The sequence below is a fragment of the Ailuropoda melanoleuca genome, chromosome 2, assembly GCF_002007445.2.
Source record: "Ailuropoda melanoleuca isolate Jingjing chromosome 2, ASM200744v2, whole genome shotgun sequence".
NCBI lineage: Eukaryota > Metazoa > Chordata > Mammalia > Carnivora > Ursidae > Ailuropoda > Ailuropoda melanoleuca.
In genome coordinates, this window is record NC_048219.1 from 187,879,212 (window position 1) to 187,902,480 (window position 23,269).

At 42.9% G+C, this 23,269-nt stretch overlaps 1 protein-coding gene across 7 annotated transcripts in view; it reads right to left on the reverse strand.

Moving 5' to 3' along the window:
• The window catches only part of COL4A4 (collagen type IV alpha 4 chain), a 130,190-nt gene that overhangs the window by 20,136 nt on the left and 86,785 nt on the right, over nucleotides 1-23,269 (reverse strand). For all 7 annotated transcript variants that reach the window (XM_034655283.1, XM_034655281.1, XM_034655282.1 and 4 more), the window contains 10 exons: nucleotides 22,639-22,746; nucleotides 19,151-19,332; nucleotides 18,300-18,363; nucleotides 14,541-14,615; nucleotides 10,593-10,700; nucleotides 9,869-9,976; nucleotides 3,974-4,045; nucleotides 2,646-2,774; nucleotides 2,442-2,555; nucleotides 1,085-1,240 (listed from right to left, as the gene is read on the reverse strand). In XM_034655283.1, coding sequence (XP_034511174.1) covers nucleotides 1,085-1,240; nucleotides 2,442-2,555; nucleotides 2,646-2,774; nucleotides 3,974-4,045; nucleotides 9,869-9,976; nucleotides 10,593-10,700; nucleotides 14,541-14,615; nucleotides 18,300-18,363; nucleotides 19,151-19,332; nucleotides 22,639-22,746 — 1,116 coding nt within the window. The remainder of the gene's footprint in view (nucleotides 1-1,084; nucleotides 1,241-2,441; nucleotides 2,556-2,645; nucleotides 2,775-3,973; nucleotides 4,046-9,868; nucleotides 9,977-10,592; nucleotides 10,701-14,540; nucleotides 14,616-18,299; nucleotides 18,364-19,150; nucleotides 19,333-22,638; nucleotides 22,747-23,269) is intronic.

Below are 23,269 nucleotides of genomic sequence, written 5' to 3' on the forward strand. Positions count from 1 at the left end.
TCAGGCAGGGTGCCAGTTATTGGGCTGACTTTGACAGTTGCTTCTCTATCCAGCTTCCTTATCTATGACAAAAGGGAGTTAAGATGGATAACGATTACTGGTTCCTTTCCAATGAAAAAGTTCTATGAACTGAATAATTCTCTGAAACCTGGTGACCAAAGACTAACATCCCCAAATATTAGCAGTTAGGTAAAAGTGAATTTAAAAAATATATTTTAGCTTTAAATAGCAGGGGAATTCAATAATGGAGACTCTCTCATGAATATAAAAGAGCAAGGTAAGCAGTCTAAGCCAAACTGTCCAATACAGAAGCCACCAACCGCATGTGGCTACTGAACAGTTGAAATTGGCGTGTCCAAACTGGCTTGTCCTGTACGCATGAAACATGCACCAGACTTCAAAGCTGGGGAGGAGAGCGTCTTAGCTGGGAGAGGAAGTAGTTCGTACAGACAGCCCTGATCGTTGCATTGATAATTTATACCAATGATGATATGCTAAAGCAATAATATTTGAATATATTGTTAAAAGAAATATGAAAGTTCATTTTGCTTATTTTTTACTTTTTAAAATGTGTCTACCATGCCTTTTCATTACATGTGTAGCTTGCATTATATATATATATATATATTTTTTTAAAGATTTTATTTATTTATGTGACAGAGAGACAGCCAGCGAGAGAGGGAACACAGCAGGGGGAGTGGGAGAGGAAGAAGGAGGCTCCCAGCGGAGGAGCCCTATGTGGGACTCGATTCCGGAACGCCAGGATCACGCCCTGAGCCGAAGGCAGACGCTTAACGACTGCGCTACCCAGGCGCCCCTGTATTATATTTCTGTTGTTCAGTTCTGCTCTAGAAGGTTATTAAGTGTGTTATTAGGGTCTGAAGATGAACTTGTATTTCCTCTTCTTACTTGTCCAACTGTTACCCAAACCTTAAGACTCTTTGGGAAAATCGGGACACTTTGGAAACTCAGTGACTACGTCCATAGGAAATGAAGTTACCTCCCCGGGGAGCAGAACCCCAGACCCTGAAGGCAAGATAACAAAAGTCTTCATGACTACTGAAGGAACAACCTGCATTCCTACCTTTCTGGCCATCTTTTCCATCACATCCTGGGAAGCCTTTGTGTCCTGGAGGCCCGGGTGGGCCCGGGGGACCTGGAGGCCCCGGCAGACCACAGTCTCCTGGTTCCCCTTTCAGAAGGTCAACACTCCCAGGGGGGCCTGGGGGCCCAGGTGCTCCTGACCACAGGGAGGAGGCAAATAGCTTCTTTCAGACAAAGACAAATGTGACTGTAGGCAGCCTGAGAGCTTCTTAAGAAAAGTAACTGAATGCAAGCAAGAGATGGAGAGAATGAGAAGAATAAAAAAGTCAATTATGTCAGAAGCGAAACAGGGGTTGTCTCATGGAGCCCCAAGCTGGGAGATGGTGTAAATGGTCCGTTAGTAACCGTCAGACAAATGAGCCTGAGGAAAGCCTTCTTTCCCTTCCAAGCCAGTCCTTTTGGAAGCCCGGCTTTATGGCTTTTCTGTGCATTGTCATCCCACTGCTTTAATATGATAGCTAGAAGGATGGATGGATGGACAGAAGGACAGATGGGCAAACAGACAGACCCACAGATGACAGGGTTTTGAGAAAAATCTGGCTGATGGAAAAGGAATATTCACTCAATTAAATGCTTTTAATCCTAATTGAAGACAGGTGCCTACACCCAGGGAGTGAGTCCAAATTCTCCTACTTAGCTCCTACACTGCCTAGAGTATTTTTGAGCATTTTAATTTTTCTCAGTGTCAAATAGAATCACATATCTTTTAGCCCATCCTGTCTAAATCCTAAAGACATAAAGGCAGCGGGCTGGATCTGTCTGAAGGAGCTCTGTGAGCTATTAGGAACATGATTGTCTGCACTTTGCAAAAGCCCACGGCACCAACGCTCTCGTCCCCAGGCCCCAGGTGGCTCCGGTCAGACCCTACTCCGTGAAATATTGCCTTGCTGGACTTGGTTGCTGCCACGTGCTGAGAGGAACAACATGCACTGCGAGCAACGCTTGCAGAGACTCTGCTTCTGTGTGTGCTAGGCCCGGGCACGGTCACGCTGGCCGGGGGCGGTGGTTTACATGGCAGGTGCTGGGGACCCATAGGCAGCGTGAGATTCCCTCCTGCTGGATGCTTCTGCCCCCCTATGCTCAGCATCACACTGGCGCTGGCACGGGGAGAGGCCCACAGAGTCAGAGCGTGTACCCGGAGAGCTGGTGCGGGACAGCTCCGGCCGGGGCTTGGTCCTAACGGCCCAGCACTGCCCAATTCCTGCCTTTTCCATCTGCCAGACTGACGGGGCTGCCAAGGGGCTTCAACTCTGCCATTCTCTGGTCCTACGTCCCTCCAGAGCTGGCAGCGTCTAAGGAAGGGAATGTCACCACGCTTTGCCAGGATTTTCTCATACCTCTTGGACCATCGGGGCCAGGAGGTCCCTGATCTCCGGGTGGACCTGGGTCAGGAATGTCCCCTTCAGGAGCTCTTCCTGCGGCACCTGCAGGACCAGGTGATCCAGGTCTCCCTGAGGAGGGATGTGTTTGGATGTCAGCCTTATCACATTTGGAAGGTTTTGATTTAGTTATTAAGAGGGGCAAAGCATGCTGCTTCTTACCTGGAGGGCCGGGGGGACCTCTTCCTCCAGAAAGGCCGGGGGGAGAAATTCCCGGGCTCCCAGGGTCTCCCGTCTCTCCTTTCAGCCCAGGTATGCCCACTGGACCAGGTGGGCCCACTTCGTGCAGACCTTGGCGAGGAAAACAGCATTAGTACTGCGTCTTCTCCCTGTTTGTCCCTGTTGAGGCTCCTGGAAAAGAACTCCTTCCGGACGGGGTGACAGGGACCCAGCGGGTTGTGCTGAGACTGACCAGACCTGCTGCAGTGGTGGCCGGCAAGGCTGCAGACTCTCGTGGGTCGGTCGTCACGTAACCTCTTACGCCCCATCACAGGGACGGCCACAGGTCGGCCATAGGCTTATTTTATGGTTATTTCCCACTAAAAGAAAACCAAAAAAAAACCCCCAAAACAAAAAAACAACAGCAGATCAATGCTCCGACCTCTACCCCAGCAAGAGCGAAACCAAATGAGAGCCAGCCATAAGGAATCGGGAACACACTGGTTTGAAATGTAAGGTGGAAACTAGCATGTAAATAGCAACACTGTGGCGTTCCACACTGAAAAGGGACAATGCCATTGGTTTCTTGGGGGAGGCACATATTTTATCAGACTATTTGGAGGAGCCAAAATGAATCCTATGTGACCTAAATTAATTCTTGGCCTTCCACCTGTATCAAGGTTCTGTCTCTGTCCCAGCAACGGCGTCAAACTCGGTGGCGTGACAACCCAACCCTCTGCCCAAGGACCCTCAAACCTCCGTGTCTCATCCAGCCACCTTGTCTGACTGTGAGCTGTTTTTCTGAGACGCTAAAGCAACAACCGGGCACTACATTAAGACACCAGAATCAGCTCAAATGCCCTGTTGACGGTGAGCCCATTCGGGGTAGCAAAGATCAAGGCATCATGCTCAGGGCACTTGTTTTAGCTGCAGCCTATTGGGGGTGCGGAAAGTACTCATTAGACCCATGTGGTCGTACTCACCATCGCTACACTTAATACCCAAAGGAAAAAACCTCCCAACTCTTTGTTATTTGTAACATTTAAAAATTGAGTTCCACCTTAGCAATTACTCAGAATATTTTCAGCAGATCGTCCCAAGTGACATCAACAGAAGTCACTGTTAGCCAGCCTTTCTTTCTTAAACTGGGGTTTCTCAGGGGTCCCTTTTAGAGAAGTTGTCTTCACTACTAATCATAGTGCAATACTGTGTCTCTCAGCTAAGCCAGCTTCTTAGTTCGCCTCCCCAGATCGTGCGCAGTGGAGGAATACCAGCAGTATCTCACAGTCTGCTGACCGCGGTTCCATCTCTAGCAAAGGATTTTCTCTTACCTGAAGCGCCTTTGGCTCCCTTCTGACCCTTTAAACCATGTAAGCCGTTCAGACCAGGCGACCCAGAGGAACCTGAAACACATCACAGGCCTGTGACCCACCAGGGAAGACCCAGTGTTGAAGTTCACCAGCCACCAGGCAAGAGTACCGCTGATGGCCACCGAGAGATTCTCCAGGCAGGAGCCGTGAGGTCGCACTATCTAGATGTCGCTATCAAGGCTAAATCCATGCCAGTGGTTGTTATTTGACACATTCATTTGATGGACATTTTCTGCAAGACAGCTTAATACATTTCTTTGGTTTTAACATACTGCTCTTGGTTTATGACCATATCGTGGACATCTCCCTCTCTATCCAGATACAGTCTAGAATTACTGAATCTTGGTGTAGGAAGGGACCTTAGGCTCTATGACAATGAACTGATCCTAGATGAGAGACAAGAGATTGGACCGGAGCAAACCCAGGCCTCCTTCCTCCCAGGCTCAGGACCAATTACTTCACCATGGTCTGTAGATACTAATTTCTTCAGGATCTAATTGGGTAAAGGTAGTAATACAATAAGGACAGGTGGGGTCTGTGGCAAACTAGGGAACATATGACCTACCTAACTTCTCTTCAAGTCCATGCTACTCAGAAAGAAGAAGCTTGCAGGACAAGTTTGGTTGGCACCATTTCTTTACCACTACTTCTTTCAAAATAAACCACCCTGATACCTCTTTACTGAAACTAAATTTATTTCATAACGATCAGTGAAAACTCCAGTCTCCGTAATTAGGTATGATCTCTTTCTGCCAGGCGTCCGTGATATCTCCGAGGAGATACCGGCCAGTCTGACTTTACGTAAGGTGTCACTGAACACTGAGTACCTATAAATCTATAGATTCATTAATATATAAATGCTTAAAGTATCTATAATACATTTATATTATATAGATACTTACATAAGTGTATAGATTTATAGGGAGGGAGTAGAGGAAAGAAAGAGGGGAAGGAGTGAGGGAGGAAGGGAAGAAGGTAGACAACTGATATGTACAGAACATTTCTGGGAGTTGAGCCCTCCACCAGGTGATTCATACATGTCTTGTCTCACTGACTTGGGGGAAAAGAATCTTCTCCTCAGTCCCTGGCCAAACCTGGTGACCTTCCAAATTCATCGGTGGATCTTCATCAAAGGCTGAGAGCCAGCCAGCCCATCACTCAGTTTAGGACCACATCCCTGTCATTTGCAATCGTAATGCCCTAGCACACATCAAACGGCCCTCAGCTACCCCACGATGCCTGCACAGAGTTCCCTCGATGCCCTTCTGCTTGTGTCTGTCCCACGCCATGCAACATGCAAGTCTCTGGGTGACTGGATTACTTTGGGTAAATTACTTGAGTGCAAGATCGGGTCTTATTAGTCATCCCATGCCCCCATTTAGGATGTCTCCTGACACACAGCTGGTGTTCAACAAGTGTTGGTTGAATGGGTGAGTGGACGCATGAATGAATGAATGAGAAAATGTGCCACAGGGAGGGCTGGGGCATGAATGGGTGGAGAGAAAGCTGTCAGAAGGAGGGGGTACAACCTCTATTTGCACGTTACATTTCTTTGATAGATTTATGGGAGGAATGGGGCACCTGGGTGGCTCAGTCGTTAAGCGTCTGCCTTCAGCTCAGGGCGTGATCCCAGCGTTCTGGGATTGAGCCCCACATCGGGCTCCTCCGCTGGGAGCCTGCTTCTTCCTCTCCCACTCCCCCTGCTTGTGTTCCCTCTCTCACTGGCTGTCTCTCTCTCTGTCAAATAAATACATAAAATCTTTAAAAAAAAAAGATTTATGGGAGGAATAAGATTTGGTGAAGTTAGAGGCATCCATTTCTGTATAAATAATTTAGGTGCTAATTATTATCTACTCATTAATGCAAGTCCTCTGTGGGCTTCTTATTAAAAGAGGGAACACTTAGCTAGTTCCACTCTATTTATTCTCAGTCCTTGAAATGGACAGTTATTCTATTTTTAAACTCAAACTTTAGATTGGTGCAAATGAGCCATATTCTCTCATCCCCAACCCCCCCAAAATGGGAATGCACCCTTATTTTTCCTAAAGCTCTTATTTCCTAACCACTTTTCACAGTTCTGGCTGAGTTTATTTTTCAATCCTCTTTCTCTTAATGAGCCAACGTTTCAAGTTTGCACCAAAAGAACACACAGATTTTCTTCATCGGCCAAATCCGGATATTTATTGCAATCTATCTGAAATGATAATAAATTTTTTGAGAACACTTTGCTATTTCAATGTGTTTTGATCTCCAGCTGAAGCCACCAAGATTGATGGCTTGGGGGACTTAGCTGGGGTGGAATGTCTCAGCTTCTGCCAACTCTCCATTGTCCCATCAATGCATCCAGATCCTGGGCTGTCACAGGTCCAGCCCCTCACCATTGTTGAACTGGCCGACCCTTGTCTGGCCCAATGTTATCTTTCTAAATTGAATGCAGCTACATCTGGGTAGGATTTTAAGGGCAATTTTTCCTTTTTACTGAAAGCTTTTTATCAATCCCATCTCTGAATCAGAAAGTTGTTCATGCATAAAATATATACAGGGCAGATGAGAGGCAATTAGGCTAACAAAGCACATTCCTTGGTAATGAGGATTTTTTTATTCACCTCTCTGGCGGTCCTCCTGCTTAACACCCTTCACATAAGGCTGCACCTCCCTATGCTCATGGGCTGGGGCGCTCTCCCTACCATCAGAGAATCAAACCTTCTGCTCCAGCCCTAATGGGAATCACAGCCTCCTTCCCGATTAGCCAGCCCACTCGGAGACTGGGTTCTTACTGAGGATTTCTTTTGTTTTAAAGCCTGAAAATGCTACTCTATCCCCAGTGGCCTTTGTTCAGGTTTATACTTTTAATGAGGTGACCACCTCATCCCTGGGGGAGGGGGGGCTTGCCCAGTTCTGGCATCCTGACACATCCCTTTGTCCCAGGCAAACCCAGACATCTGGTCACCCGAACGTGAAAGCCAATGGGAAAGGGACCCAAATAACTATAGGTAATGGTCAAACACATTTGAAAATGTAACAAAACAGATTCTGAAATAAAATATATATGCTTTTTAGTTCAGAAACTAGAGAAGTGCCAACTGAGACATGGTCTCCCAAACCCCGGAGTTTCCGGCCCCAAATGTACTTGGTGACAGCTGCTGACAAGACAATGGAGAGCACGAGAGAAGCAGTCCCTGACTTGACAGAACAAATGGGCAATCACTTCAGGAGTGGTAAGTGCTGTGGGGGCAGGGCCGGAAGGGACACCCCCCCCTCCGTAGAGAAGGGGGGAGAACATTCCCATGATTTCCACAGCTGTAACATGCATGGTATTTCTTTCCAGATAAAAGACATTTCGAGGTGGCTTTTTTTCTGAGGAAACATTTTGCTTGCCACCAGGCAAGACAACCCACTCCATATCTTTGCAGTTGTCATGGAGCAGATAGCTGTCTTCAGGTTCTCATTATTCCAATCTCATGAACGCCCAAAGGAACAGAGTGTCTTCCCTTTAGAGGGCATATGTGCTTGAACACTTAAATCTACAAATCAAGCCATTTTTAGCATATGTTTAAGTTAGAGTTTAAATCTGCCTGAACACAAGCAGGACTCAGAATCCATATGGCCCGTTCCAGCAGAGCAAACAGCTTCGGAGTTCAACAGCTGGTTTGTTCAAACAAGAAAATCAGTCCCCTTGACTTATTTAGAACATACTTCAAATATTTAGTTTCTCAGATCAAAGTGTTTCTGCCGGAGTGTGGTTCATTTTTATATCAGCAGGATAAAGTGCAACAATGGATTTATATTTTGGATGTTTTCATTTTTAGGAATGTATTCAGGGTTTGGTTTGGTTTGGTTTGGTTTGGTTTGGTTTGGTTTGGTTTGGTGTTTAGAGACCGGTCATTCATTGGGCTGTTTGCAGAGAAACGGTGTTGCTGCCTGGCCAGGAGGCCGACTATGGCATTCGTCTGTATGCTGGGGGGAATATTTGGGTTGACAGACTCATTTCCTCACTTTCTCTTGACAAACTCATTATTTTATAGTGCAGAACTCTGTGTGGTTGGAGATTATTTTTTGAGTAATTCTGTTACTCAGTCAACATCATTGGCTATTAGTTTTTTAATAACATATCATAGTGCAATTGTGTGATAAATGCAAACTAATTCAAGAGCAGGACAAATCAACAGTAGTAACCTCAGCCTGGTCATTTTAGTCAAACCGAGTGGCTATTGTTATGGCACTGGGAAGTTTGAAAATCCTTGCTATTTTTATTAAACTAGGAGGGTGAGATGGAGGGGAAATGCAGTAGGAGTGGTTAATAATGGAAATGTATTCTTTTGGGTTTTCATCAATTTCATCTTCTAGACACTCAAGAAATTGTCAGAGGACACCCCACAGGGGCTATGGGGCTTCCCGGGACAGCAAACAGCCACAATCGTTAGATTAACTTTTAACATAAAAAATTTATGACATTGCTTGAGATCCTAAATTTATCACAAATCACCGGACTTTGCATTAAATGCCAATGAAGAGGGAGGAGAACAGTACAAAGATGTCATGTTTAGTTATGGGAACCAGAAGCCAAATGATATTTGGCTACATGGAAATACATAAGGTACCAGCTCTCCAAAATAAAGAGCCCCCCTCTCTGCAGAATTGTACCAGATAATACATACCACACCACTGTGTGTCGGAAGACAAACAGTATTTGAAAGCTATTTGGTGAGGGAAGAGATGAAAGTGTGGAAAATTTTAATTTGGATTTTCAAAACAATAAAACAATTAAGTCCAAAGGGGGGTTTCCAACTCTTCTGAATGGAGTTAATTTCCATTTGACCAAAATTTAGTACAGGGATGAGTCAACTAGTAGAAGCTAAGGGGAGGAAGGAGGAGAGAGAGGAGCTTAGGTATAGAAATCTAACAAGTAAAGCTTGACCTTCATCTGCTTATTCAACGAAGACCCTCAACTTCATAGCTACTAGCTCGGCTGTCCTTCCTTCTACTTGTCCAAGCCTCTATTTATAAATTTATTCACAAATTTAAAAATACCATAACCATCCAGTAGACTTACTGGGTATCTGCTGGGTGCCAAGGGTATAAAAATCATATTCTACTTGGTGAGAAAGACCTCTAAACATACAAATGTATAGGACATAGGTGCTATGCCAGAATTGTACACAAAGTACCCAGGAAAAACTTTTTTTTTTTCTAAAATGGAAGAAATGGACTGAAAAGGAGTAAGGAATGGAGAGGCATGAAGCTTTATTAATAACAAATATATAGGACCTATGGTAGGATATATGGTATTATTGTAACCAAACTTATAACCAGTTTACTATTACCCATAAAGACCAAAAATTCAACCAGGAAAAAATGTTTCTTTATCTAACAAAGATAAACAATATTGGTAACCCTTTCTCCATAGCATTTTTATTCTTTTCCTTCCACATATCACAATTGGTAAATGTAGATTTATTTACATGAATGTTTTTAATACATCTCCCTGACTACACTGTGAGATCCATGAAGGCAGGAACAATGTCTATTCTCTTCAGAATTGTACACCCAGTGTCTAACCCACAATCCAGAACATAATAGGAGCTTAACTATCTAAGGAGAGAATAAGTGAAGAGGCCCGAACGTTACAGAAAACAGTTGGGGGAAATGTTCTCAAAGATGGCAGTGCCATCATTTTGGTAGAAGGCAGGTAGAGAGCCTCAATGCCCTGCCTGAAGCTCTGAGTGAGAAAGAAGAGGAAGGAGCTAATGGGCATCTGTGGGAAAGAGGAAGGAGCCGTGACCAGGAGTAGCATCACTCAGCACAAGAAAGGTGCCATCAATTTGCCCTCACGGGTCGGGCTTCCTTTCCACTCACCTTTTATTCCCGGAAGACCTGGTGTCCCTGGATCTCCCATCATGCCTCTTGACCCGAGATCCCCTGTTTCTCCTGGAGGTCCCTGCAGCCCAGGCACCCCTTGATTACCTGAGGATGAAAGGGAAGTTCTGCAGACACCTAGATGAGATATGAGTTACCTTAACGGGGAAGGTCATCTCTGCTCTTCACAGATGGGCAACTGGAAACATTGTCTTACCACTTTTTTCCCCTAGACCTCCTGACTCTAGAAAGAAAAGTACACTTAACCTCAGATGGAGCAAATCACTTTGGTGTGATTGCAGTTGCCATTTATAATTTTAAACTTTTACTATATTCTGAATCAGCAAGAGGAGGAGCCATTAAAATGTTGTGTGTTGTCAATGTGATATGTGCCTTAAGCCTAAAGGAGAAAAGAAAACCAGGATCTGAGTGGCAGGGGGATTACGGAGGGATGGAAAGGAGCTTTTATCTGTCAGCCCATCATTTTGTGCCTGGCACCTTGCTAGGCTCTTAACAGGTGTTGGCTTGGTTTACTCCCAGACCAACCCCATGGGACTGGACTAGCTCCACCCTACGGATGAGGAACAGGTGAGTGTGAGTGACTTGTCCAAAGTCACAGGTCTGGGAAGGGGCAGAATCCCATCTGAAACTGGGTCTAAGGGAAGATTGGCTCTTTCTGATCCAGATGAGTGCCCTGGAAGTTTCCAGGCCCCTTTCAAAATACCTGGACATCCTGGTGGTCCAGAGGCACCAGGTAGGCCTGGCCTTCCGGGTGGTCCTGTGGGCCCTTGAACACCGGGAAAGCCCTGCTCCCCGGGTACTCCAAGATGTCCTAAAGAAAGAAGAATCAAACATCTGAGTAATTGTGGATTGGTCTTTGAGCCGGTGCATCTATAAAACCTCCAACTTCAGCACCTGACATTTTTTTCTATTAGTACTTGTTTACAGTTACAATCTTTCTATTGAAAAGATAACACTAAGGAAGAATTGAAAACAAAACACCTTTAATGCTACCACCCTAATACAATTTCTCATGTGTGTAACAATGTGCAAATAAGACCCACAATTTTATATTCTGATTTTTAAATCAGCATTGTGTTATAAGTAATTTTCCAAATTTGCTATTTTCCTAATTATTATTATTATTAAAGTAGGCTCCATAAACCAGCATGGAGCCCAACACAGGGCTTGAAGTCATAATCCTGAGATCAAGGCCTGAGCTGAGATCAAGAGTCAGATGTTTAACTGACTGAGCCACCCAGGTGCCCCTCTAACTGTTGTTTTGAAATGACCAGCTGATAGCTTATTGAGTTAATCTTAATTAAATTAATTAACCTAATTTTCTCTTACTATAAGCCATTCAAGCTATTTCTCATTGCTGTTTGGCATAATGATCTTTATACATTTTTGATCCATTTTTGTCAATTATTTCCTTAGGAAAAATTCCTAGGAATAGACTTTCTAGGTAACATAGTATATTTTGGTTCATTTTATGCATTTTAAACTGCTGAAGTATTTTAAAGTAAATCACAGGCATCATGGAATTCCATCCCTAAAAACTTCAGGAGGTATGCCTGAAAAAACCATTTTCCTTCCTGGCCAAAATAACAACACCATAGCCAAGAAAATTAATACCAAGCGTTAATATCATCTCGCACTCATTCCATATTTGAGTTCCCCCACTTGTGCCATTAATGTCCTTCACAGCTGGTTTGTCCACACTGGCTCTCATTCCAGAAACACACATGGCATCTGGTGGCTACAGCCCTTAAGTTAAAGAAAAAAATCAACTATGGTCTCTTTCTCAGGACAAAGACTTGCTGAAGAGGACAGTTCAGCTGCTGTTTAGTCTTTCAGAACAGACCATTCTGTTTTTCACAGAGGTGGTCCGATCGTTCGGGGAAGTGCTGCCCTACCTCACACCACTGCGCGTAACTGGCTACAGCAGTTGTAAGCGCATGCCCTATGCTCACTGGGGACTTGCGAGATTGTTGGTTTGTCTTCCTGCTAATTCAGTAAGAAGGAAAGTGTAACTCAGACTTCCTTTGGTTACATTGCTTTGATTACTCAAGAAGATGACTATTTCCCATGTTTATTTACAATGTATCACTATAATACAATTCAGATTTACAGGATAACCCAATAGCCTGTGCTGAAATCAGCCAGTTGGATCCGCAAATAAAATATATGGTTTTGGATTTACAAATCCATGGTAGGAGGCACAGTCATTATTTATTAGAACACACATGAAACAAGCCTGTGTTAGTCTATACCTGTTCCCTGATCGAATTTAAGATCTATGAGCCTCACTGTGTGTTACTTTATCCTGAAAATATTCCTGCAGTAAAGGTAAGGCAGTGTTATTCTCATCTCCAAATGGAAAGACTGAGGCTTGCCTCCCCGGTCGCACCTGTGTTAAGAACAGAACTTCTGAGTTAATCTCTGCCGTATTTTCTCGCTGATTTGAAGGGGGGGAGTGTAGAACTAAACCCAGTTACAATCATTTAAAACCCCCTGAGACAGGCAACAGCTCTAAGCCTTCTCCTTGGGCTCATTCAAATTCAATCAGCGCAGCTTTTCCCAGTCAATGGAACTTGTGTATTTAGGTAAACTCTGTGCTGGTGAATAACATATGATGTAATTTAGCAATTTTAAGCTAAAGCGATGGCATGTGAGAAAGGGAACAGTTTAAATGGTGATAACTGCAGGACACCAGGGAAATTATGCTAAGGTAAATTTTCTTGAAAAAGTTAGCCTAAGTGTAAAATAACTCAGATTTATAATTTTTCACTTAAAATACTAGGTAATATCAAAGGCCTCCATTTTGGACTAGTTTCACTTATAATATCTTACTATCTTAATGGTTTACATAAAAATACCAGTAAAGGTGGAATTTTCAGTTTACCAACTGCTCTCAAGGAATCTTATTTGATGCTCAGAACAATCCTGTAATTATGCATGAGGCCAATTTACAGGTGAGAAAACTGAGCTCAAACATGATAAGCAACTTGCCCAAGACCACATGGACAGTAATGATGGAGGTTGACTTTGAACCACTGGTTTCCCTTCTTAAGGCTTCTTTCTCACTCTGGTACTTATTATGAACCCCCATAATGTTAACCTCAAAACTATTTTCCCCTCCAAATGTACACTTAAGCTGTACATTTTGGTTAAAATACTATATTCTCTAAATCAATTTGACCATATCAGAGGTAAAAGACCGATATGGAAGAGAGTCGGAAAGTTCTTGCCATTGTAACAGCTTGTTTTTCTATTGGATTTCCATTTTAGCAATCTTATGGTATAAAAACAAACAAACAAAAAATTTCCGATAATACTTCTGCTCAGATATTCTTTCTGTTGTATGTAATGAAATGTGACTATTGTCAAAGAGAATTTTAAGATAAGGTACAAAACGAGGGGCACCTGGGTGGCTCAGTCAGATGAGTGACTGACTCTTGATTTCAGCTCAGGTCATGATCTCAGGGTCCTGGGATTGAGCCCTGTGTCAGGCTCTGTGACCAATGCGCAGTCTGCTTGAGAGTCTCTCTCTTTCCCTCTGCCCCTCCTCCCACTGTCTTTAGCTCTTAAATAAAATGCACAAAACTATTAATATGAGATATTTTAACTTACAAGGGATCCATCTAAACCTATCCACTACCAGCTGAATGAGATCATGCATACTGCTTTAAGCTATCATTTGTGGATGGCATTTGTTCTTTCCATGCAATGAATATTCCTGTGCATGTATCATTATACATTTGTCTGATAATTGACTTAAGATAATTTCTTACAACTAAAATTACTAAGTTAAAAAGCATTATATTTCATCAACGGTGGGTCATGTACTGTACCCAGCCATAGCCTCGAGCGGAAGGCAAGAGATCACAGGGACACTGTAATCCATTCTGAGGGATTACATGTCAACTGTCACTGATAAACAAAGTACCATTTTGAATAATTTAGATTCATTGTTGGTGATAAAGCTTTACTTTTTTTTTTTTTTTTGGTTTGGTTTTTAGTAAATTAGATATTTAGTAAATGAGATATTCAATGATAGCTCAACAATGGCACTCCTCCACGGCATTCGCATATGATTTTGAGTAGGAAAAGGCTGGAATGAAAACCTGAGGCTGTGGTCAGTGTGAGTGGTTAACTGCTAATGTATCATTTAGAGACTGTGAAATAGTCCAGCTTTGAATTGCTTGCAATGATCTTTTTGACCATGTCAAAATCTGGGCATGCCAAAGGGAGTGGATTGTGACGTCAATATCATAGGTCATGGGAGCCATGGTGGAAAAAGACTGAGAATCCCTGTACATAATCCTGATGTTCTTCTAGGCCAAGGATGTGGTGGCAACGTTTATACTTCTGAGATGTATCTTAGTGTGTTATGGGGGAAGAAAATATTGATATAATTATTGCCAGCTTAGAGTATCAAGTAATTGTTCTAGTTTTCAAACTAAATTTATTCTTTTTTTGTTTTTATTTTGTTTTGTTTGTTTGCTTTTTAAGTAGGCTCAGTGCCCAGCATGGAGCCCCAGGCGGGGCCCAAAATCACGACCCTGATATCAAGACCTGAGCTGAGACCAAGATGCAGACACTCAACTGATTGAGCCACCCAGTCGCTTCCCATTCTTTTTGTTTTAATAAGGAAAACATGTAGCTATACCTGGACATCCAGGGCTACCTGGTTCACCCTTTGGACCAGGTGAGCCGAACTGACTAGCAGGGTCACCTCTGTTTCCTGTAAGTGATAAAATGTACATAACATTATTTAAAAGAACTTAATTTTGTTTCATAAATGTGACTTAGTGACTGTCATACTTGTCTTTATAGTTTGTCTTCAAATATTCCAGAAAAGTTTTTGAAAAAAAAAATGGATTTTTCCCTATGTAAAAACAAATGGAAACACAGATGCAAGATGTGATTTAAACACACACACACAATTTTTATAGTTCATAACAATCATAAGAAACTATAGATATTAATAAGTTTTAGTTTTTAAATTCCCAAAAATAGTTTCAAATTTAGGTATCTATGTAAGAAATTGCTTGACACTGACTGACAACATTCTTATATGGCATTTTAGAAACAAAAAGCAGAAATTGCTCCATTTTAGCTGCTGTAATTACATTTCAAGCTTTCTGCAAGGAAGCTCAACTCAGTGTCCTTGTAAAAACAAAATTACAAAGGCACACTCTATTGATGATTTCACAAGAGACCACACATTCCAAGGCCACAGTAGGCAATGGCTCCCACAGTACCACAGCGCTGTCCCACACCGCTGCTGCATTCTTCTGGACAGGACTTAGAGCAGGGAGCCAGTTATAAATGGAGGTCTCAAAATGGTGTGGTAGGGACGGGCAAGACAACAGATGGGGTTGTAAGAGAGAGAAAGAGTGAATTAGGGATGATTTATAATATCTTCCTACCCACACCCTTTTCAAAGGGGTCCCACCCACATTTGTGGAAGTTTCTCTTCCTCCTAACCCTACTTGTAATTGTGGGTGATCCTTTCAGGGGTAGAAATCTGGTCCCTCTTGGGTCAGCGAGTCTTTCCTTGAGAAGTTGGAATAAAAAGTAAGAGTTTGAGGTCACTGGTTATTGACGCGGCAACCAAAAGGGTTATCACGATGTCATTATCATAATGCTTTGGTGCAGAGCATGTCTGCAATCTAAACATATCCAGAAAGATCCAGAAAGGACACTAAACAGAGAGTGATGAAGCCAGGTGTCAGGTAAGTAAAAGCCAGCCCACAAAGAAAAGCAGAACAGTCTCAAGAGAGAAACCATGGGTTGCCTAAGGGCTGGGCCTCATTAGCCTTATGGTGGGCTCCATGAGGCAGCTTTTACTCCAGGCACCACGAGTGCATTGCACTTCCTTGCAAACATGGCCAGATGCAAGTATGAAGAACATAAGAAGAGGTAGGTTTGTACTTTGAGAGAGGCAAAGGGACTATAATAAATGCACAGGGAAATAGAAGAGGACTGGATTTTAAACCATGTAGCCATACACTGTCAACTCAAATATGAGAACTTCCTTAATTGTAACTATTTCTGAGGAAGATATCTAGATTATTCTTTCGGAATAAATAAGTGTGCACAGTTCATTTTTTTCTTAGAGAAATTATCATATTACTTATGAAGTATCTCTCAGAATGTGAAGCATGCTTCATTGGTGGTAAGGGAGAAGATTTTTAGGTGTTTCATTAATTACTCTTTTATATTTCATTTTATTTTTTTAAAGATTTTATTGTTAAGTTATCTCTATACCCAACGTGGGGCTTAAACTTAAAACTCTGAGATCAAGAGTCCCACGCTCTTCTGACTGAGCCAGCTAGATGCCCTTATTCTTTTATATTTTTAAGTTATTCATTTTCATCTGTATTAAAGTAAAATATAACTGCTCATCAAACCTGGGAATTCATAGACAGTGAGGTTAAAACTAAGATTAAAAAAATGAATCATATTTAAGAAAAATATTAACCCAATGATATATAAGGACAGTAACAATGTTAAAGATTTTATGTAAACATCACAATTTAAGATATCCTGATTTTTGTTTGCTTGTTTGTCTGAATAAAGGGTTCACGAAACCTCTCTTTCTCTAAGAGCACCTTTACCCAAAGGTAACTTTGTGTTTCTGTTTCCCTGGAAATCTGATGAAGGTAGAATGTCAGTTGTGTTATGAGGCAACATTGCTTTTGGCACAAGTAAACCAAGACCTATGAAGCCAAATCTAACCTATAGCTTTTTGTAAATAAATTTTTAATGAAACACAGCCACACCCCTCGTTTGCATACTGTCTGGCTGCTTTCATGCACAGTTGAGTAGTTGCAACAGAGACCACAGAGCTGAAAATATCTGTGATCTGGCCCCTTGAAAAAACACGCTTGCTGACCCTTGGCTTGCGGTAAAAATAACCCAACTGTAAATTACATGCGACGCAGAAATTCTTAAGTGACATATTAACACCTGGCGGGAAGTCATGGCTCTGGCCTTCTCTGTGTCCCATGACTCTTGTCACTGGGACCCTAAAAGCCATATCTATTGGGTCCTTAGAAGAGATATTGGCTCCTACGGGGCAGAAGGCTTCCAAGCCAAGGTAGACACTGCCCACCAATGTGGATCTGATCTCCTTGTACCTGAGTGTCACCTAGGGAGTTATAGTCACTACAAAGACTGCTGAAGGACCCCCACTGAGGAGAAAGTCCTGTGAGCTCTGCAAGCATGCTGTTCTCTATCTGGTGCCCTTGGATCTGAGTGACAAGTGTGCATGATTTGGGTCTTGAGTGTTTGACTATCTAGCAGAGTCTAAAAAGAACCCCTTGGTTAGTATCCAAACTATATCAAGTACTTAAAAATCTCAGTATCCCCCCAAAATGAATAATCCAATTTAAAAATAGGCAGAAGAAATGAACATTTTTCTAAAGAAGACATCCAGATGGCCAACAGACACATGAAAAGATGTTCAACATCACTCAGCATCAGGGAAATGCAAATCAAAACCACAATAAGATACCATCTCACACCTGCCAGAATGACTAAAATCAGCAACACAAGAAACAACAGGTGTCAGCAAGGATGTGGAGAAAGGGGAACCCTCTTGCCCTGTTGGTGGAAATGCAAACTGATACAGCCGCTCTAGAAAACAGTATGGAGGTTCCTCAAAAAGTTAACAAATAGAACAATCCTATGACCCAGCAATCACATCAGTAGGTATTTACCACAAAAATACAACAATACTAATTCAAAGGGATACATGCACCCCAATGTTCACAGCAGCATTATCTACAATAACCAAACTATGGAAACGGTCCAGCATCTATCATTTCATGAATGGATAAAGAAGATGTGGTATATACATAAATGGTATGTTATTCAGCCATAAAAAGAATGAAATCTTGCCATTTGCAATGACATGGATGGAACTAGAGGGTATTATGCTAAGTGAAATAAGTCAGTCAGAGAAAGACAAATACCATATGATTTCACTCATATGTGGTATTTAAGAAACTAAACAAATGAGCAAAGGGGAAAAAGAGAGAGAGACAGAAGGGGGGGGCAAACCAAGAAACAGTGTCTTACCTAGAGAGAACAAGCTGATGGTTACCAAAAGGGAGATGAGTGGGGGGATGGGGGAACTAGGTGATGGGGGTGACAGAGTGCACTTGTCATCACGAGCACCGGGTGTTGTATGGAAGGGTTGAATCCCTTTTATTATACATCTGAAGCTAATATTACACTGTGTGTTAACTAACTGTAATTTAAATAAAAACTTAAAAAAAGAAAAAAGAAAAAAGAAGCCCTTGGGTATTACAGTTTGTTGGATATATTTTGCTTTTCATGCCAAATGTGTGTGCTCACAATGTTACAAACACCCAGGACTATGAGCTTGGTGGATGGCTGCTGTATTTCCAAAGCATACCTTTAGGTCCTCTCATTCCATCAACTCCTGAAAGTCCGGGGGACCCTGGAGAACCCAGCTCACCCTGACAGTTTAACAAAACAAAACACTTTAATTTGGTTTCATATACAAATGACATACTCATAACATGATCCAGTTATAATCTTCCATAACTAATAGTTTTTAAAAGTGGCTAAAACTCCAGAATTAGAGGTACCGACAGGCAACATCCAATTCTCTATTTTTGATTACCAAACAGTAAATGTATCACGTAATTAGAATTTTAAGGTTTGAATGAGCAAATTAATACCAAATAAAATACTGTTAGAAGACTTTTTTTTTTACCAAAAACTTGAAAAATCTATTTGATTCCGAAAGATGAGAAGCAAATTATATCCATCTTCTAGAAGTTGTGATATAGGCTACGACACATATTTTACCTCTTGGCTTCTCGGGGAGGGGGGTATTTTACTCATGGTTATGAAGACCAAATGTATTTACAGCAAAATCTGTGATATCTGCAATCAGGTAGGAAGGCTTAGACACTGGAATTTGGGTTATTTTTCAGAGGACTCTTTACTCGGATAAACCCGCAGTCATGAGGAAGTTTCTTTGGAGCTGTTTAAACTAGGCTAGGGGAAGGTGGGTAGTACGTGGAGTGAGTGACTCCATCATCTGTCACGGGAAAACAGGCATGAGCACTGCTCAGAAATTATAGTCACATCATGGCCTTCCAGAAGTCTCCATTCTTCACTTACACTCTAAAGCCAGTCGAAGGGCAATGATGCACACTGGCAAATTGTGACTCCTTATTTGCACCCGAGAACAAAAGGGTTTTGTTATTTCCTTCCTCCCCAACTGCAGCCACTTACCTGGTCACCTGGAAATCCCGGAAAACCAATAATTCCTCTCAGCCCAGGTGAGCCTGGGAGGCCTGGGGGTCCAGGAAGCCCTGGCTGCCCGGTTCTACCAGGCTCCCCTCTGTGGAATCCGGGTGCTCCGTGTCTTCCTGGCTCTCCTCTCCTCCCCTGTATCCCAGGATCGCCTTTAGCACCTGGTGGGGTTGGAAGTGTGAGAAACCTCTTTGAGAAGTCCTGGGTGAGGCAGTAGTTAGGCTGAGGGTTTGGGTCTTATATTTAGGAGATGAAGTCAAAGGTTTTGGGGAGTCCTTGTTCCTGCCCTAAGGCCTATCGTGATGGTTTTGGGCTTCAGTGACCTCACTGGGAAAGAAGCTCTCATGAATCGACTTGGAGGAATGAAGAGACTCCAAGGTAGGAATGAGGAAGAGCTTACCAGCGCAGTTAAAAACATTTGCCCCTGAACGCCTAGTTAAGGAGAGAGCCAAGACAAGAGCCCGGGCCTCATGCAGACTAAACCTGAACTTGGGAGGAAAGAGAATGCAAATGTGGTGGTTAAAATCCTTGCCACATGCTGTTCCTGGGCTGCAGGAGCACAGGCACCGGGGTGCTTGTTAGAAGGGCAGAGTTGGGTCTGCCCCAGACCTGCTGACCCAGAATCAGCATTTTCCCAAGAGCCCCAGGGGCTCATGGGCACACGGAAGATGGAGAAGCACTGGTCAAAATGACCTGGACAGTCATCACTGTGTTATTCATTTTAATATCAGTCACCACGAACGCGGGTACTTGGAAGCTGGAACTGGTATTAGATGTATAATCTCAGCATTGATCCTAGTCTGGAGTATCCAAATCTATACATGCCTACGAACTTTAAGTTCTGGCACGGAAAAGCCAAAGGAAAATGCAATGAGGTTAATCTGTGTATATTTGCATCTAAAGAAAGTGACCTTCCCTAATCCCAGCGTTATTAGGAAAGCTGCCTCATATGCATGCTTGTTTGAATGACCTAGAAAGATCAACTCATCTGATACAGTTAAAATGAGTGAGCATTTACCTACCTTCTNTTGTTTGAATGACCTAGAAAGATCAACTCATCTGATACAGTTAAAACGAGTGAGCATTTACCTACCTTCTTCTCCTGGGAATCCACCATCTCCCGGAGGTCCGGGTTCCCCGGTTTTCCCCTTTTGGGAAATGATAGCCATCTCTCCTTCATCTCCTGGGGGTCCTCTCTCTCCTTTAGATATTCATTATGCAAGAGGAGAACACAGAGAAGCACCACACACGTGATTCTTCTGTTACGACACTTCAGGTCCACTTTGCAAATCCACATTTCATTTCCTAAACCGCATTTATGTTTATAGCTTGCATGGTATCATTGTCGATGGATTTCCCAAAGGAAGGGCCGTACCTTTTTACACTCCCCTCCCAACATGTCCAGCAACAGGGTGTGGGGTACAGGGAGTGATCAGTGAATGCTTGCTAAATTCAGCCAAATGGGTCTCTGAGCTTAGGTGAGAGCAGATAGGCTTGATTGTCAAGCATTCATTCTCAACACTGGAAATGAGATGTTAGCTTCACTCGCTGTGGCCCCCCAGCTAAGTGGTAAAAGTAAATATGTAATGGGGATGGACACAGAACATTGAAACCAGTGGTCTTGAAATTTTTATTTTGTAAGAGTAACGAAAACTCTTTATTTTTTTAAAGATTTACTATTTATTTTAGAGAGAAAGAGAGAGTGTGAGCAGGGGGAGGGGCAGAAGGAGAGGGAGAGAATCTCAAACAGGTCCCTCTTCCCCACCCCCCACCCCGAGCGTGGAGCCTGACACAGGGCTTGGTCTCAGGACCCTGAGATCATGACCTGAGCTGAAATCAAGAGTCAGATGCTTAACTGACTGAGCCACCCAGGCGCCCCGAAAACTCTTTCTGTAAACCAAGCTGGGGAGGCATAACTCATGGTTCAGATGAAAGTGGACTTACCCTAGATCAGAAGTCAGGAAATTACAACCTGAGAGACAAATCCCACCTGTGGCCAGTTTACATATAATCCATGAGCTATGGCTTTTACACTTGTAAATTATTAGGGGATAAAACTCAAAACAGGAATAATATTTTGTGACATGTGAGAATTAAATGAAATTCAAATTTCAGTGTCCATAAAGAAAATTCGATTGGAACATAAGTTATGTTAGTGTTTCCATGCTGTCCCTGGCTGCTTCCACGCTATGAAAGCTGAGCGGAGTGGTTTCAACAGGGACCAAAGGGCCTGCAATATTTACTATCTGGCTCTTTAAAAAAAAGTATGTTTTTGTTTGTTTGTTTGTTTGTAAAAAAAGAAAGAAGAAAGAAAGAAAGAAAAGAAAAGAAAAGAAAAGAAAAGAAAAGAAAAGAAAAAAGAAAAAGACTGAAACAGAGTTTGAAGGCCTCACCACCTTCCCAACTGGTGAGAAGTTTCTTTTAAACCCAACAGCCATATATCGAAGCACTTATTATTTTTTTCCTATTAATAGAGCAATTCATTTATCAGTTATATGCAATAAGATTGAGAGGTAAGGAAAATGAATTTGGTTTAAAATTCTAAAACAAATACCAGCAATCCTAAAGAAAGAGGAATCCAAGCCGCAGGATAGTCCCATTTATTTTTCAAAGACCATCTTTATATGTTCTGATAAAATACCAAAACCACCAATGTGGCATCATTGTGCTATCAAGTGCATTTACCTTTGGCACCTTTCACCCCCTGGTCTCCGAGGAAGCCAGGCCGACCATCCTCTCCCGGGTCCCCCTTCCTGCCAGTGCGTCCCTCAGGGCCAGGCTTTCCTCTTTCCCCTGGAAAACCGGGGAAGCCAGGCAGCCNGTAGGAATGAGGAAGAGCTTACCAGCGCAGTTAAAAACATTTGCCCCTGAACGCCTAGTTAAGGAGAGAGCCAAGACAAGAGCCCGGGCCTCATGCAGACTAAACCTGAACTTGGGAGGAAAGAGAATGCAAATGTGGTGGTTAAAATCCTTGCCACATGCTGTTCCTGGGCTGCAGGAGCACAGGCACCGGGGTGCTTGTTAGAAGGGCAGAGTTGGGTCTGCCCCAGACCTGCTGACCCAGAATCAGCATTTTCCCAAGAGCCCCAGGGGCTCATGGGCACACGGAAGATGGAGAAGCACTGGTCAAAATGACCTGGACAGTCATCACTGTGTTATTCATTTTAATATCAGTCACCACGAACGCGGGTACTTGGAAGCTGGAACTGGTATTAGATGTATAATCTCAGCATTGATCCTAGTCTGGAGTATCCAAATCTATACATGCCTACGAACTTTAAGTTCTGGCACGGAAAAGCCAAAGGAAAATGCAGCATGAGGTTAATCTGTGTATATTTGCATCTAAAGAAAGTGACCTTCCCTAATCCCAGCGTTATTAGGAAAGCTGCCTCATATGCATGCTTGTTTGAATGACCTAGAAAGATCAACTCATCTGATACAGTTAAAATGAGTGAGCATTTACCTACCTTCTTCTCCTGGGAATCCACCATCTCCCGGAGGTCCGGGTTCCCCGGTTTTCCCCTTTTGGGAAATGATAGCCATCTCTCCTTCATCTCCTGGGGGTCCTCTCTCTCCTTTAGATATTCATTATGCAAGAGGAGAACACAGAGAAGCACCACACACGTGATTCTTCTGTTACGACACTTCAGGTCCACTTTGCAAATCCACATTTCATTTCCTAAACCGCATTTATGTTTATAGCTTGCATGGTATCATTGTCGATGGATTTCCCAAAGGAAGGGCCGTACCTTTTTACACTCCCCTCCCAACATGTCCAGCAACAGGGTGTGGGGTACAGGGAGTGATCAGTGAATGCTTGCTAAATTCAGCCAAATGGGTCTCTGAGCTTAGGTGAGAGCAGACAGGCTTGATTGTCAAGCATTCATTCTCAACACTGGAAATGAGATGTTAGCTTCACTCGCTGTGGCCCCCCAGCTAAGTGGTAAAAGTAAATATGTAATGGGGATGGACACAGAACATTGAAACCAGTGGTCTTGAAATTTTTATTTTGTAAGAGTAACGAAAACTCTTTATTTTTTTAAAGATTTACTATTTATTTTAGAGAGAAAGAGAGAGTGTGAGCAGGGGGAGGGGCAG